Source organism: Pogona vitticeps, chromosome 13 (genome assembly GCF_051106095.1).
Source record: "Pogona vitticeps strain Pit_001003342236 chromosome 13, PviZW2.1, whole genome shotgun sequence".
In the NCBI taxonomy this organism is placed as follows: Eukaryota; Metazoa; Chordata; class Lepidosauria; order Squamata; family Agamidae; genus Pogona; species Pogona vitticeps.
The window spans coordinates 10,431,527-10,445,215 of NC_135795.1; the positions used below are offsets into that span (position 1 = coordinate 10,431,527).

Here is a 13,689-nt window from a genome sequence, read left to right on the forward strand (position 1 = left end):
CCCTCTCTGAACTAATTATTCAAATGTTAATTATCCAGCAAGCATATGATGTTCCAGACCTTGTTTGAAGAAGCACAAATGGCTAACAAATTAATTTATTGCACCAGGCTCTCGGGCTGTACGGTTTCTTGTTCGCAAGTTGATTTAATATCAGCTCTCCAAAGAGAAACGCAGAACTGAATTACGATAAGGATACAGAGATGCAGGACTCAGAACAACTCTGAGCAGCCCACCATCCCTCTATTTGTTCTGGATGCTTTTCCTGTTCCCTTTTTGGCCACTGCTGCTGGAAGTCCATTACAGGGAAATAAGCACCACTAAAGCATTTTAGAAAATATTTATTTTGTCCAAAAAAGGTTCACTCTGTACAAATTTGAACTGCGACATTCTCAACACAGTGAGGTTTATAAAAATGGCTAACGCGGACCCAAATAAAAGCGATTCCTTTTTTTTTTCCTTTTTCCTTTCTTAAATTACAAAGGTAAACACTACAAAACGGTTTCTCAACAAGCTGCTTAATGATATATATTTAAATGTGTCAAATCTCAAAAAGAAAACAAAAATGAGGGGGAACACCACCAATTTATCATATATACTCTTTGATTTGCGCTGCGTTGGTTCCATCCGAATACCTTCTCTTAATGGAAGTTAAATTTGCTTTTATGGTTTTCCTTTTATGTATGAGTCACTCAACAAGACTGCGGCAACAGGTCCATTCTGAACTGTACAATGTTCTGGCAGGATAAAACTAGCACAATTCCAATTTTTTTTCTTCTTCTTCACCTAACAACCTAAAAAAAATGGAGGGAGGCAGGGGATGATTTTTCTATACATGTCATTAAAAAAATTCTGTACAAACTTCACTTTAATGGATGTCTATTTTTGACTGAGTCAAAAGGGTACTTAAGCATATTTTGTACCAATATGAAGAAAACACTTAAAAAAAAAAGAGTTCACATAGTAAGATCCAGAAAGCAGGGATACAACTTTCTTTACAATGTTTTTTAAAGGGATTACATATAGGAAATGGGAAAATCTGAATCTCTTTAAAGTTATCTTTGTTCGCACTTGCAGCCGCCACCTTTTTTCTTGAATGGGATCACTGCTGAATAAGCATGCAAAATGACTCGAGAGGGTTTTGCTGAGAACGGCAGCACTTCTGTAAACAGGATCACACCAAAAACAGTCAAGAAAGTGGGGATCGAGACAGATGAACTGTCAAGGAGGCAAGGAGCAAACTTGAAAAAAGAACAACAACAACAAAAACAAAAACAAAAACTCAACCATTCTTCTTCCATATTTGCTGTCTTCTTGACTACAGCGCTAGAGCGTCACAGCGCTACATCAGAGCCACGGGTGCCAGGCGGGATCCATGCGGCAGAGGTTGTCGAGGGAATTTGCCGCGGCGACCAGGGTGTTGACTTTGCTCTCTCCTCCTTCAAACTGTGCCAGGTTATGCAGGCGAGTCATGATGGCGGTAACAGCTTTCTGAACCAGCGAAACCAGCTGCTGGCTGTCCATGTTCTCGGGCTGTCCAGCTGCCGAAAGCGGGGAGGACGTGTCCTCCTGGGTTTTCTTGTGCCAAGCAATTATTTCATCGCGTAGCACCGTCTTCAGGATCCCGTCAACCTGCAGGTTGGAGAGGAGAGGAAGGGAGTAGGGGAGGAAAAAAAAGAGAGAGAGATAATTATGTTTAACTAGAAGGAACTGTCAAGGGGATTATGGATTTAACAAAATGGGAATGAAAGTACACCATGGCACCTTGACCCTTCTGCATAAATCGAGGGGGGGGGGGAGGATATGCTGGCAAGTTCAAACCACTGCAAAAAGCTGTGTTTATTTAAAGCCATTTAAAAAACCCTTTGCAATATTTGTTTTTAATTATTGTTATTGTTGGAGTAATAGGCAACTACAAAGTATCATTGCATCATCATCCATGCCATTCTTATTCTTTATTTATTTAGAATATTTTGCCCCGCCCCTTCTCCTAAGAAAGGATGTTCTACATAATTAAAAACACAATATGAAAAGTTAAAAACAATATTCAAATATTGTTCAAATATTTAAGAAGTTTTAAAAGTTAGGTAAAAGCAATACTAAAAACCAGATTCAGAAGCTACAAAATATAAAACCTCCTGTTTATTGTCTCCTAGATAACCACTCAGGGAAAGCTTGCCTGAAGAGAAAGGTCTTTGCCTGCTTGCAGAAGGACAGCAACAATGGGGCCAGGCTGGCCTCCAGTGGGAGGGAGTTCCAAAGTCTGGGACCAATGACAGAGAAGCCCTCTCCTGTGTCCCCATCAATCATATAAAATTATTACCATCATTATTTCATTGGGTTAACCAGCAACTATGAAGTATGTTCCTCATCACTTAGAAGTATTATTTCCCTTTGGGAGAATTGAACTTTTTTGATATACCCGTGTATTCTCCTTAAAAAGGAGATTTCTCCTTAAAAATGACATTTATGATTGTTTACAAGTGGTAAGAGTTTAATTTTAAGGTTCTTTTTTTAAAAAAGCAGGTGGGTGAACAGTGTAGAATAGCTTTCCCACATACAGTAAACACTAAGACAGGTTTCTGGAACTATTGTCCAAAAAAACTGGTAACATCTGGAAGCTCTGCACTGCATAAATGATACATCTGTAAAATGTCACTGGGTCTCTTCATGCCTTCAGGATCTCCCCGTCTTGTTCCGCTACACCTAACCCACTCCTTAGCCCTTTCATTTCATATGTCCGTAAGTTTATGTGTGCAAAGACGGATGTTTGTGTCCCATAAGCATAGACACCACGTTGCAAGGTATTCTCCAAGGTGGTATCTTTCAGATGTTTTAGACAGCAAATATTCCCATCCCCATCTCCTGGGAACCCTGTCTGGAGCTGATGGGAGCTGTAGTTCAAAACATCTGGAAAAGCAGCCCCCCAGACGGCTGCCAATGTATAGTCTCAGAATTCCAGAGCACCCAGGTGTTTGGGGGGGTCAAAACATCTGGAGGATCAAAGGCTCAAAGCCGGGGCTTAGAGAACTTAGGCTGCCTCTTCAGAAGGTGCTGGATTCCAATTCCCATAATCCCCTGCTTGACAGGCCATGGGTGAGGGATGAGAAGAGCAGTGGCTCCTCTTAATTAGGCAAGGAACAAGTTCTTCGGACCTGGCTGGCAGAAGAACAATCAAAATACAACCTCTTCAGATGTTAGCAGATGATTAACTCCCGTCCTCCCTAGAAAGTACAGTCAATGGCAAGGAATGCTGGGATTTGAAGTCCAATAGTATTTAGAAGGTCGCAGGGGCCTCTAAGGCCATGGTGTCCACCCGCCTGCTCAAGGCAGGAAAGCAAATCTGACAGAGGATTGTCCAATTTTCTCTTGAATGCCTTGAGAAAGGCTGGACGAACACATGCATAAGTGTTTTTATCAACAGCATTATTATGGAGGCTTTGCACTCAGTTGGGGGAGCCGGTACCCAAGGCTTATATATTTTAATCCTCTCCACTCCCTTCCCCCCTTTACTTCTGCTTCCATTTAAAAAGTTAAGGAAGGATTTATCAAAACTGCAGAGGCACAGTCTTAAGATGCCTAATTATGAAACTCACACAACGCACCGTGTGCTGGGCTTTTCATGCAGGAGGCGGCGACTGCCAGCCGCCACCCAGCTGAGCGACGTTTCCTCCTGGGGAAATCTCACAATTTAAAAGAAAAATCAGCCCTGTTCTTTGAGGGAAGTGCCCCCTGCCAAGAGCGGGAGTCCATCAAAGCTCCCGCTGTATCTCTTGGCTTCCTAACAAGCTGCCAAGATAGATTCCTCTTTGCGGCATTCTTCCGAGAGAACTCAGTAAGGCTGCATTTGTCATTCGCATCCCCCCCCCTTGGCTGCAAAACCCAGCATTTGCTGGAACCGAACGACAACCACCGAGGCATATTGATTCCAACCCAATGGGCTGTCGGACTGCAATTCTGCCTGAGAAGCTGGGCTGAAAAGGCCTCTGCTGGACAGTTTATAGATCGGCCGTTTGGACAACGGAAGTTAAATCGTTCCCTGATGGTCTGGAAAATTCTTTCGGGAGAGGGTAGAAAGAGAGAAGGCTTGGGTCTGGAGGGGCTTCCACTTGGTACAGAATCCACTGCACTGATTTCTGTGATGGTGGCAGGCGAGAGGCACTTGTCTGTGGCCCGTGGACTGAGCAAGGGGGAAACACCACCTCAGAATTTAGCAGAACATCCCCACTTCCTCTGGTCACCGAGTACTCCAGTCTGCACCATCATGCCTGGAGCACTGGAGACCTGGGTTCAAATCCCCAATGGATCATCAAACTTGCTGGGCAAGCTTGGGTCAGCATTCTTAGCCTGACCTACTTCACAGGGTTGCTGTGAAGCAAAAATGGGAGAGGAGCTTCAAGCACCTCTGCCTTCGGCCCACTGGAGAAAAAGGCAGGATATAAAGACAACTGATAAACAAGTACCGTATTTTTCCATGTATAAGACTATACTTTTGTCTAAAATCTTTAGACTAAAATTGAGAGTCATACACGGAAGCTGAGGCAAGAACAAACACAAGTGGAGGGGAAAGCAGGGATCAAAGCGATCCTGCAGGGCTTTGATCCCTTTCCCCCTACACTTGCTAAGCCCCACTTAGATTTGTTAATTTGGGGTTAGAAAAGTGGGGGGGCCTCTTATACGCGGGGGTGTCTTATACACAGAAAAATACGGTATATAAGTATCGAGCAGCACAGTATGGATTTCTTCAGCCGTCTGGTCTGTCAGCAGGCGCGAGAGAAGAGGATGGCAACTGGTGGCTCTCCAGATTAATATTCAAGTCTACTTTATTAATGGCTCAATATGGGGGGGGGGGTGTGAAATCAGCAGAAACAGCAAGAAGAAGAGGAAGAAGAAGAAGAAGAAAAAGGAGAAGAAAGAGAATAGGAAGAAGGTTTAATGGAATTATTTTGCACTGAAGCATCCGCCAGAAGCTTACCTTAAAGTTTGGTTGGGCAAAACAGCGTGCGACAGCAATCATTGAGGCGGTGAGCGGACCAGAGACCCCAATGGTGGTCAGGAACTCGGAAATGTTCGGCGTGAGTCGGAACGGGACAGGGCGATTGGCGTCGAGATCTCCTGTGGCATCGTTGATATCAAACCGGAAATACGCCACGTTTAGTTTGCCAGTATCCTAATTGTTTTAAAGAAAAAAATATATATATCTATATATCTCTATATATGCAATTCTGAGTGGGTGTACAACTTTATACAAAAGCCAAAGCCTCCCTTTAATGTTTTTCCTTGGGCTCAATGCATTAAACTGGAATAGAATGTAAAGCAGCTTCCAGAAGCAGTTCAGCTTCACTGGCCTCCAGCTCAGGCAATACCTCTTAAGAGCAACAAATGATTGACAAGAAGGTACCCGGCAAGGTATCAATCTTGAATAATGGACTTTGCGTTGGTGCGAGTAGAGATCAGGGGCAGAGAAAAATAGATCCACTTGAATGTCAACTCTGAACGTACCCAAGGATGTCTGTGTGTGCTTCGAATAAGGGGTTGGAGGGTAAATGTAACATTTAGATCTCACATCTCCACCTTAGGTCCTTTCTAATGTAAGACTGTACATTTCAGAACCATTTGCATTCAAATCTATTGTGAGGTTTATGCTCTGACAGTGCAAGGCGATGTGAGATAACTAATCCATTTTATGAAGGGTGGGTCATTCATATTACATTTGGAATCACCGCTTTCTAATGAATAAATATGGATGAGAGCTTAGAACGGCCTTCCTACAGATGCTGTGGAATCTAATTTCCATCAGCCCCGGCCAGCATGGTCAGGAGTTCTGGGAGTTGTAGTCCAAGACACATCTGGATGATGCGTTAAAACCAGTGAAAACCAGGTCTGAATGCCAAATCGCCAGGAGCTGGGTGTCATTCCCTATCTCTCTGCTTGGTCTACCTCCCAGGATTTTGGTGAAAATAAAACTGGCAGGGGTGGACTTGGGGAGAACCTTGAAATCCACTCTCGGGAAACCCAAAACAGTCATCGTATAGTGGTTTCTTCATTTAACGAGGCAATCATTAAGCGAGGCACCACTGTATATTATTTGCCAGCTATCACCATGCAGGCCAACACGGGTGAAAAAGCAGAATGTATTCTTTGTAACAGCTAAATTTGTGCGGGGTTTTCTGATTACGAGGACCCGCTCAATGTGATTTCAGTCCGGTGGGGTCACCCAGGGTTGACCCATGCGACAGTGCGACCCAGCCCCAACCCTGCGCACCTGGGCGATCTGCAGCATCTCCGGGTTCAGCCTGTTCAGATGGAAGACAAACTCTGCAAAGCCGATCAGGGCCAGCTGGATGGTGAACATCTTCCGAAATGTCCAATAATCCATGGCGTTGGGGAAGGTGTGCAGCGCCCACTCCTTCAGCATGCTCCGGGGCACCATATTGCTTTGCACCTCTTTCAGGATATCACGGAGAACCTGGAAGGAAGAGGGAGAAGAGCTGTGAGAAAAGGGGGGATTTCTCTCGGGCAGAAACAGGGAAACTCATATGTGTGTGTGTCTGTGTGTGTGTGTGTGTGTGTGAGAGAGAGAGAGAGAGAGAGAGAGAATGGGGAACAGGACCCAAAACTGTGGTGTGTTTCAGTGTTTTCGGAAGGGGAAATAACAAGAGCTGGGAAAACACCAGAAAAGTGTAAAAGGGGGTGCTGATCATCTGTCTAGGGAGCCTTAGGAGGCCAGATCGGGGACAAGGGGGTTCCAGAGAGGCCTACCCTGGCTTGAAAGCTTTGGGGCGAGGTAAAGACCAGCAGTATTTTAAATACAATGTACCGCTATCAAATTATACCATTGAGGCAGATCTACAACAGAAGGAGGCTGGTGGCTTCTAAGGCCATTTGGGGGGGGGGGGTCGGTCTTCCATCATTCCCTTTTGATGAAGTTAGAGGAGAAGGAAGAAGAAAAACGGTGTCTCCAGAAAACACAATCCTCCTTTGCAACAGAAATGTGAAGTACGCCTCCTTTCGCCTTAGCCGACAAATCGATCCGGGTGGAAAACGAAAGGAACATCTGATCATTTCTAGTGTTTCGGGGATCCGGGAAGGTCCGGTGAGTCCCCGGACCTTGCAAAGCGGCCCATTTCTAAACATCCACATGGCACCAGGAATGTCTTTCCTGCCCTGCATCAATTCTTGCAAGTGTCGAACCCCTTGGGAGACGGTCCCGGCTTTTCCCAACCTACGGAATACTCAGGTACAAATGGGACCAGCTTCCAGTGCCTGGTTAATGCAATGCTGCCACACACTGCGCATCCGAGTTATGCCTCCCATGTAAACATCTGTGAACTACCTCCGTATTTAATTACTACAGCATGGACTGGCCTAATTAATTAGATAGAGAAATAAATAGGGGACCTGCTCCGGTGCACTAGAAAAAAAAATGATAATCACACTTGCTTAAATTAAATTACTCAGGGAGACTCAATTCTCGCTACCTGACGGGGAGGGCCTCAAAACATGTAGTACAGAGAATTTATAAAGAGGATATTGTCCATACCTACTCATTTGAAATAAATCTACAAAATTAAAAATGTTTATTAAACCTTAACTCAAATACACCTGGAATCTACAAACTACATGGCAAATGGACCCATGAACACTTTCATGCATTAAAGGGACACCAAAAGTTTCTGTGAAAGACTGACTATCTTCACTTCAATCTTTTAAAAAACATCATTTGCAATAACACTCATTCGACGGTAAGTTCTCCCCAGTTCTCCGTTGACCTACTGAAATGATCCCCTACCATCATAAATGCAGAGAGGCCCCAAACCAAATGAGAGAGCTGCTCCAAGAGACTTCAAATGTAATGGAACTGAAAGGGAGTATTTTGTCATAAAAGACAAGCAAGAGAGAGAGGATGGAGGATGAGAGGAAGGAGAGACAGAGGAGGGAGAGGAAAGCAGAGAGATGGAGGGAGGGAGAGAGAGAGATGGAGAGAGAGGTTGATGGAGGGAGATATATGCCTTATACATATACATGATGATGATGCATATATATTTACACACACACATACATACATGCATATATACGATACATATATACGTATGTATACATATATATATATATTTACTTATTTTTATTATATTTTACTTAATATTAACATTTAATATATTTTCAACCCATTAATATAATAATTTTACGATTACCACATTAATATTATGTCCTCATTTTTACTATTATTAATTTAATTACCATATTACTTTATTTTACCATTATTATTATCATATTTTACTACAACATCATATTATTTACCACATAAATACATATACATTATCATATATACATACCATACTATATTTTATTTTTAATACATTATATGCTCCATTTTGTCCATATTTACTTATTTTTATCATATACGCTCTATGTCCATATATTTATATTTATGCATATACATATATATATTTAACCTATTTTTTACATATATTTACTACATTATTGATTACATTTACTTTTTACTTACATTTACTTACTTTATCATTATTTACTATTGATGCACACATATTTACTTACAGAGAGAGAGAGAGGGAGAGAGAGGGAGAGAGAGAGAGAAAGTGAGGGAAAGAGAGGGAGGGAGGGAGGAGGGAGAGAGAAAGAGAGAGAGAAAGGGAGAGAGAAAGAAGGAGGGAAGAGAGAGGAGGGAGGGAGAGAGAGAGAGGGAGAGGGAGGGAGGGAGAGAGGGAGGGAGAGACAGAGAGGGAGAGAGGGACTGAGGGGAGGGAGGGAGGGAGGGAGGGAGGAAGAGAGAGGGAGAGAGAGAGAAAAGCAGGGAAAGAGAGAGAGGGAGGAGGGAGAGATGGAGAGAGGGAAAGAGAGGGAGGGAGGGAGGGAGGGAGAGAGGGAGGGAGGGAGGGAAGAGGGGGAAGAGGAGAGGGAGGGAGTGAGGGAAAGAGAGAGAGAGAGGGAGGGAGAGAGAGAGAGAGCGAGGGAGAAAGAGAGGAGGGAGAGAGGGAGAGAGAAAGTGAGGGAATGAGAGGGAGGCAGGGAGGGAGAGACAGAGAGGGAGAGAGGGACTGAGGGAGAGAGAGGGAGGGAGAGGGAGGGAGGGTAGAGGGAGGGAGGGAGAGGAGGGAGGAGGGAGAGAGAGGGAGGGAGGGAGGGGGAAAGAGAGAGGGAGGGAGAGAGAGAGAGAGAGAGGGAGGGAGAGAGGGAGAGAGAAAGTGAGGGAAAGAGATAGAGAGAGAGGGAGAGAGAAGTGAGGGAATGAGAGGGAGGCAGGGAGGGAGGAGGGAGAGACAGAGAGGGAGAGAGGGACTGAGGGGAGAGAGAGAGGGAGGGAGAGGGAGGGAGAGAGAAAGTGAGGGAATGAGAGGGAGGGAGGGAGAAAGATGGAGGGAAAGAGAGAGGGGGAGGGAGGGAGAGGGAGGGAGGGAGGGAAAGAGGGTGAGAGGGAGGGAGAGAAAGAGAGAGAGAGATAGAGAGAGAGGGAGAGAGAAGTGAGGGAAAGAGAGGGAGGGAGGGAGAGAGGGAGAGAGAAGTGAGGGAATGAGAGGGAGGGAGGGATTGGTCATTTCATTATTACATTTTATTTCATTTTATTATTTTTTATTTCATTTTACTATCATTACATTAATTTTATTACACATTATTACACATTACGTTCAATTTCATTATTTTTAATTTTATTTTATTTTACATTATTCTTACTATCATTATTACTTTATTTCATTTCATTACATTTCATTTGATTTTTTTAAATTACACATTTTATGATTATTTTTGATACATTAACGTTGATACGATGATGCATTCCATTACTATTATTATTTTACATTACTTTACATTATTATTATTTTAATGATGCCATTAATAATATTTGATTTTAATTTCATTTCAATACATTTTATTACAATTTCATTTTTTTCATTACATTTTATTTTATTACGTTCATTATTATTCAAATCCATTATTACGTCTCATTTTATTATTATTAGCTTTCATTTTATTTTTTACCATTTTATCATGTCATTCTATTTTATCATTTTATTTTATTTTATTATATTTTATTATTATTATTCCATTTTTTATTACATTTACTATTATTTTTATTTCATTTTATTTATTTTATTATTATTCATTTTTAATTACATTTTATCATTTTAATTTTTATTATTTTTCTATTTTATTATATTTTATCCGATTATGTTATTATTACTATTATTTCATTTCATTTAATTTCATTACATTATTACATTTCATTTAATTATTATTATTACATTATTTTATCAAATATACCATTCTATTATTACATTATTATAATACATGAATCCATTATCATTAAATTTTATTTTATTATTTCCATTTTATATTATTTGATGATGATGACATAAATTCTATCATACTAATACTTCTATTTATTTTATTTTATTTGATTACATATTTAATCGATTATTACATTTTATCATCATTTCATTTTGGAAAGAGGGAGGGAGAGAAAGAGAGAGAGAGGGAGGGAGAGAGAAAGTGAGGGAGAGAGAAAGTGAGTGAAAGAGAGGGAGGGAGGGAGGGAGGGAGAGAGAAAGTGAGGGAAAGAGGGAGGGAGGGAGGGAGGGAGAGAGAAAGTGAGGGAAAGAGAGGGGGAAGGAGGGAGAGACAGAGAGGGAGAGAGGGACTGAGGGGAGAGAGAGGGAGGGAGAGGGAGGGAGGGAGAGAGAGAGGGAGAGAGAGAAAGTGAGGGAAAGAGAGAGAGGGAGGGGAGAGAGTGTGAGGGAAAGAGGGGGAAAGAGAGAGGGAGGGAGAGAAAGAGAGAGAGGAAGAGAGAAAGTGAGGGAAAGAGAGAGAGGGAGGGAGGGAGGGAGGGAGGGACAGAGGGACTGAGGGAGGGAGGGAGAGAGAGGGAGGGAGGGAAAGAGGGGGAAAGAGAGAGGGAGGGAGAGAAAGAGAGAGAGAGAGAGGGAGAGAGAAAGTGAGGGAAAGAGAGGGAGGGAGGGAGAGAGGGAGAGAGAGAGAAAGTGAGGGAACGAGAGGGAGGGAGGGAGGGAGGGAGAGACAGAGAGGGAGAGAGGGACTGAGGAGAGAGAGAGGGAGGGAGAGGGAGGGAGGGAGAGAGGGACTGAGGGGAGAGAGGGAGGGAGAGAGAGGGAGGGAGGGAGGGAGAGAGAGTGTGTGGGGGAAAGAGAGAGGGAGGGAGAGAAAGAGAGAGAGAGGGAGAGAGAAAGTGAGGGAAAGAGAGAGAGGGAGGGAGGGAGGGAGGGAGAGAGGGACTGAGGGAAAGAGAGAGAGGGAGGGAGAGGGAGGGAGGGATAGAGAGGTAGGGAGAGAGGGAGAGAGAGTGTGTGAGGGAAAGAGGGGGAAAGAGAGAGGGAGGGAGAGAAAGAGAGAGGGGGGAGGGAGGGAGAGAGTGTGAGGGAAAGAGGGGGAAAGAGAGAGGGAGGGAGAGAAAGAGAGAGAGGAAGAGAGAAAGTGAGGGAAAGAGAGAGGGAGGGAGGGAGGGAGAGGGAGGGAGGGAGGAGAGAGAGGGAGGGAGGGAAAGAGGGGGAAAGAGAGAGGGAGGGAGAGAAAGAGAAAGAGAGAGGGAGAGAGAGAGGGAAGAGAGAAGAGTGAGGGAAGAGAGGGAGGGAGGAGAGGGAGAGAGGAGAAGTGAGGGAATGAGAGGGAGGGAGGGAGGAGGGAGAGACAGGAGGGAGAGAGGGATGAGGGAGGGAGAGGGAGGGAGAGGGGAGGGAGGAGGGTGGGAGGGAGGGGGAGGGGAGGGAGGGAGAGAGGGAGGGTGGGAGAGGGGGAAGAGAGAGGGAGGGAGAGAGGGAGAGAGAGGTGGGAGAGGAATGAGGGGAAGAGAGAGGAGGGAGGGAGAGAGAGTGAGGGAAGAGAGAGGGAGGGAGGAGAGGTGGGGAGGGAGGGAGGGAGAGAGAGGGAGGGGGAGGGAGAGGAGGGAGGGGAGAGAGAGAGAGAGAGGGAAGGGAGGAGGGAGGGAGGAGGAGGGAGAGGAGGGAATGAGGGAGGGAGGGAGTGAGGGAGAGGGGGAGGGAGGGAGGGAGAGAGGGAGTGAGGGAGAGAGAGTGAGGAGGTGAGGGAGGGAGGAGAGGTGAGTGAAGAGGGTGGGAAGAGAGGGTGAGGGGGAGAGGTGGAGGAAAGAGGAGAGAGGGAGAGGGAAGAGGGAGAGAGAGAGAGAGTGGGAAGAGAGAGGGAGGGAGGGAGGGAGGGAGGGGAGTGAGGGAAAGAGGGGGAAAGAGAGAGGGAAGGAAAGAAAAAGAGAGAGAGAGAGAGCGCCTCCAAATGCGTTCGTCACAGATCCAGCACCTGGTGGCTGGCCTGGGTCCCCTCGCGCCTGGACAGTCGCCAGTCGGTCGTAGTAGCGTGAAATCGGGCTGTCGTGCTCAATGCCCTTCTTGGTGCAGCGCTGCTTGTAGATCTCCACGAGGGGAGAGAGAGGAGGGGTTGTCTTCCACCAGGCGCATCTGCGGAGAGACGGCCACCACTCGGGGTACTGGGGACGGGAGGAGGGAGAGAAAGAGCGGTTGAATACAATGTCTGAAGAAACACAGCTGACAAGCCCCAAATATATTTCCTCCTTTCCTAGGACATCTCTCTAGCAATCAAGCCTTCACAGGTATCCATAGGCCAATGGTTCCCAATCTTGGGTCCCCAGGTGTTCTTGGACTACGACTCCCAGAAATCCTGGCCCGTACAGCTGGTGGTGAAGGCTTCTGGGAGTTTTAGTCCATGAACATCTGGGAGCCATTGCCATAGGGTTCTTCCTACATCCTTGGCTATGGCTTGCCTACTGTCTTCTGTCATGCCAAGACCTCCTGGTCCCTTGGATCTGGACTCTTGACAGTGGGATCAACCTTCCCTCCCAAGATCTGTGAACACTTGGTCAGGCTTGGAAGGGCTAAAAGGGAAGGTGAGCAAAAACTTAGGCAAAAAGGCTTTAGTCCAGAGGGGGAATGTGCAAAAATGAATGAATGAATGAATGAATGAATGAATGAATGAATGAATGAATGAATGAATGAATGAATGAATGCATGCATGCATGCATACGTACTGCATACATGATGAGAAGGACGTAAATTATGGAAAATGCACATGAATTTCCATACAGGAAGGAAAAAATATATAACATTGCAACCAAGATGGGATGGGAAGGTAGGTGAGATTTAGAGAAACACAGAGAATATTCAGAGCTTTTCATGTCACTCTGCAATTAGGCAATTTTAGACCAAGACTAAGGAACTTTGGGCCTCCAGATGTTTTCAACCACACAGCCGCCAGAGCATCTTCCCTTGGTCTGGTTTTGTTCTTCTCTTTCTTCAAGGTGAAAAGCTGGGGAAACAGGCCTGTGACAAGCCAAAGTTGCAGCTTCAGATGTCACGACAACTCATGGTTTGAACAAGCCAAAATCCAAACACCTACATCCAAAAGCAAGGTTCCGATGGTGACTTGTTTCTAGTTACTGAAACATGGCTTGTAGAGAGAAGTGGGTTTCAACTTATCACCCAACAAAGGTTCAACAGACCACACCACGGCTTGCCATCATCTGTGAATGTACTCATTCATTATCGACACTCAAAGAGTTCACCAGAGCTTCATGGCTTTTCTGGCAACTGAATTTACAAATCACATGACATCAAGTCAAGTCTGACTTATGGCATCCCTGTGCATGAGCCGTCTCCAAAATAACCTGTCCACAATGGCCCTGCTTAGCTC

General features: G+C 44.9%; 1 protein-coding gene across 1 annotated transcript in view; it reads right to left on the reverse strand.

The window, feature by feature from the left end:
- Positions 1-323: 323 nt before the first annotated feature.
- TRRAP (transformation/transcription domain associated protein) overlaps positions 324-13,689 on the reverse strand; it is a 190,027-nt gene continuing 176,661 nt past the window's right edge. The window contains 6 exon segments of the mRNA XM_072982772.2: positions 324-1,629; positions 4,973-5,167; positions 6,263-6,466; positions 12,283-12,303; positions 12,305-12,403; positions 12,405-12,469. Of these exon segments, the coding sequence (XP_072838873.2) occupies positions 1,345-1,629; positions 4,973-5,167; positions 6,263-6,466; positions 12,283-12,303; positions 12,305-12,403; positions 12,405-12,469 (869 nt within the window). The 3' untranslated portion in view covers positions 324-1,344.